The sequence below is a fragment of the Gekko japonicus genome, unplaced genomic scaffold (assembly GCF_001447785.1).
Source record: "Gekko japonicus isolate JY-2015 unplaced genomic scaffold, Gekko_japonicus_V1.1 scaffold549, whole genome shotgun sequence".
NCBI classification, from domain to species: domain Eukaryota; kingdom Metazoa; phylum Chordata; class Lepidosauria; order Squamata; family Gekkonidae; genus Gekko; species Gekko japonicus.
In genome coordinates this window covers 68,909-72,169 of record NW_015169189.1, presented here as the reverse complement: position 1 = coordinate 72,169, position 3,261 = coordinate 68,909, and the positions used below count along the sequence as shown (strand labels likewise).

At 44.8% G+C, this 3,261-nt stretch overlaps 1 protein-coding gene across 1 annotated transcript in view; it reads right to left on the bottom strand.

Annotated features, from left to right (window-relative positions):
- SNX24 (sorting nexin 24) overlaps positions 1–2,128 on the bottom strand; it is a 129,983-nt gene extending 127,855 nt beyond the window's left edge. The window contains exon 1 of the mRNA XM_015416220.1: positions 1,895–2,128. Coding sequence (XP_015271706.1) covers positions 1,895–1,954 — 60 coding nt within the window. The 5' untranslated portion in view covers positions 1,955–2,128. The remainder of the gene's footprint in view (positions 1–1,894) is intronic.
- Between the last annotated feature and the right edge of the window lie 1,133 nt (positions 2,129–3,261).

Below are 3,261 nucleotides of genomic sequence, written 5' to 3'. Positions count from 1 at the left end.
CTTTTTGCTTTTTAATAAAGAGGGATGTTAAACCATATGAGTTTCTACCTACTCTGAAGGGAAGTCCAGACAGAGGTTCACCACTGAGATCTCAGAGTCAGCTTGCATGTTAATGGAGAAAACAAGCAAGCATGGTTTGCTTTCCCATCTTCCTTTATAATGTGTGAAGTCAGACATGAACATTTCACCTGTGATGAGATCAATGACAGCTAGATGTCATTTAGAATTCCCAAATCTCTTTGCAAGTGAAGTGTGTACACCCTAGTTTTGCAAGGGTCAGATACGCTTCTGCTTTCCCTGCTGTATCTTGTAAAGGATGCAGGACTGTTGGGGATCTTTAAGACCCTCACTTTCTTGCTCACAGCAATAACTATCACCACTTTATAACTTCATTTTTCAGTATTACTAAATTACTATTCTCTGTTATTTTGACAGTCACTTATTAGCTACTTAAAATGTGATACCCCACCTTTCAAACAGAGATCAGTATCCAAGGCAGGTTCCTGCACTATTTAAAACACCAAGAAGACAATCAGAATGAGTAAAACAACTTAACTGACAGAACAAAAAAAATTATAATACTGTCAATAGATAAATGAAAATTTTCAGACAAAGTCTGGCAAGAGGGTTCTATAATTTGGGGTCCTCTGAGAAGGCCCAAAAGTTGCAAGTACCCAGAACAGGGCTTCAGTTGAAGAAATATCTGGTTTATGTTTGCAAGGGGGATATAGCCAATGAGAAGTTAATTACAGCTTGCTTTAGTTGACATGAAATATAATTAGCAAAATACTTTCTTCTTTACATCACACTGAATCTTTCCCACATTAACCACTATAACTCAGTCAGTGTCTGCCTTCTTAAAATCTAATGTAGCAGAAGTAACCGGGACAGCTCATTGCCAATCTTGCTACATTTAAAAGACAATAGCAAAACTCAGAACACTTCAGTATAAACTAGCCATCACTTTCATAGAGAAGTTTCAGGACTACTTTCAAGATACGTGTTCTTCTCAAGCATAGAGCTAATATGTGTTTTAGTTAGCAGTAACTAAAATGTGCAGCTGTACTGGATCCATTGAGTCCAGTATCCTGTTTTATACAAAGGCCAACCAGATGCCCTAGAGGAAGCATTAAAAAGAAATGCACGCTGCCAATGTTCCCTCTAAGCTGTGGAGTCTTGTGAGCAAAACTTCTACTTTGTGAGCTACTGGCATTAAAGTTCTGAGCGAGTAATTTGGCCACTGCATCAATTAGTTTGCTCTGGAGCCCTCCTTCCTGAGCTAAGACAAAAATCTGTGAGCTGGAGCCTAAAAAAACTGTGAGCTAGCTCACACTAACTCAGCTTAGAGGGAACATTGCACGCTGCATATTCAACTAAGTTCCTTCTCATGGAATGGGTCTTTTCCTCTTGGTGACCTCCCCACATGCTCAGAGATAATCAGCACTAAGGGACTTTGTGAACAACATCACCAAACCCAGGAACAAGAACTGAACCAAAATTGCTAGAATGTGCCACGCAACCAGGTCTTCAAACAATAGGCCAGTAAACAGAAATGGACAACGGTAGAATGTGCCACACAACCAGGTCTTCAATAGGCCAGTAAACAGAAATGGACAACCAACTTCTCCAGAAAGTAGGCACTTGTTTTTCTACCTCTCTATTCATAGACTGTCAAGGCAACCAAAACTACTAATATCTCTCGTTCACTACGGTACGATTTGCCACACGTATATATTTGCTTTAGCGTTCGAGCACAGCGTTCCAGTGCTTTTACCCTTCAGCACCTGGAGCAGACAGGCAAGCGACGCTTCATCCCAAGCTGCACCATCCTCTCCCTACCCCTACCCCCCAAAAAGGAAGGGGGAATTCACATCGCCTTCTACCCACCACTCACCGTATAACCCCTTTCCAACTCGCTCTCCTCATAGCGAAACGAGGGGACGAAAACCTCCATAGCAAGATCAGTACGAGAGCAGAATCTGACTGGAACCGCGACAGACGGGGGGAGAAAAGGGGACGAAGAAAGAAGGGGACCAGGGACGCCCCTGGTGCAGGGCGCGCTGGCAGGGGGACTTTACGGCCCCCGAGTAGCTCACAGCCTGGCAGAAGAAGCCATCTGCAAGGGCAAATCATGTGACTGGCGGTGACCAACCTTTTCCTATCTCTATGGGAACCACCGCCTCTCCCTCTCACGTGATTCTTGCTCCAGACCCTGGGAAAGGCCGGCAAGTGGGGGAGAGCGCATAGCGGGGAGCAACAGGGGACGGACAGTAGAAAAGGGAGGGGGGGGGGAGAGAAACCGCGTCAACCTTTTCTCTGTGCAAGACCTGGCCTTGTGCGACGAAGTATGACACGGTGACCGTTAGAACTGAAGTGCTTTGTCCTTATAATCTAATGCCTGGACACACACATTGCCGCGGGGGCGGGGGGGGGGGGGGGGGGGGGGGGGGGCGGAGCGGATAAACAGCTATTGGGACCAAAATATATTGAAATCAACGTTAGGTTACACACGTTTACTATGAAGCTTGACTTTGTTACGACCCCCCTTCCATAATACTGTGGCCCATAAATATATTGAAATCAACGTTAGGTTTCCCACATTACTATGAAGCTTGAATTTGTCACGACCCCCCTTCCATAATAATGTGGCCCGTCTCTCTTCCTGTAGCAAACTTGCAAGGCGTGTTCGAAATAAGTACAATTAAACAGAACAGGCGGTACCCCTTCTTACGCCAATGTTGAACCCAGGCTTGTTCATAGCCATAGCTATGTCCCTGTTTCCGGCTGACTTCAGTAGACCGCAGTCACCCTTTTCCTTTTGGCATTGCTATCCGCTGTTGTAGTTCCCTAGTGCCCTGTAAAGTCCAGCTCCCAGTTCAAAGGGCAGCACTAAGGGATAACTTTAGTCAGGAACAGAGACTCTCTTGTCACTTACATGGAGGACAAATTCAAGTAGTTTTCTCCTTCAAGTGTAAGAAAGCCTAATTCGTGTTGGGTTTTTTAAGTTCAAATAGATTCAAATCATGCAGTTCTAGTATCCAGCACTTAAGTCTATTCACAATGGTGAATTGAAATAAGGACTATAGCTAGTCAATGCTCGAGGAAAAAATGAGGAACTAGGTTCTGCCAACCTCTATGTATCTGGAGTTCTGGAATTACAGTTGATCGCCAGAGAGGAGTTTCCTTGCAGGAATCGCAGCTTCAGAGGGACTCTATGGCATTATATTCCTACTGAGCTGCCTTCGCTCCCCAGATATACCC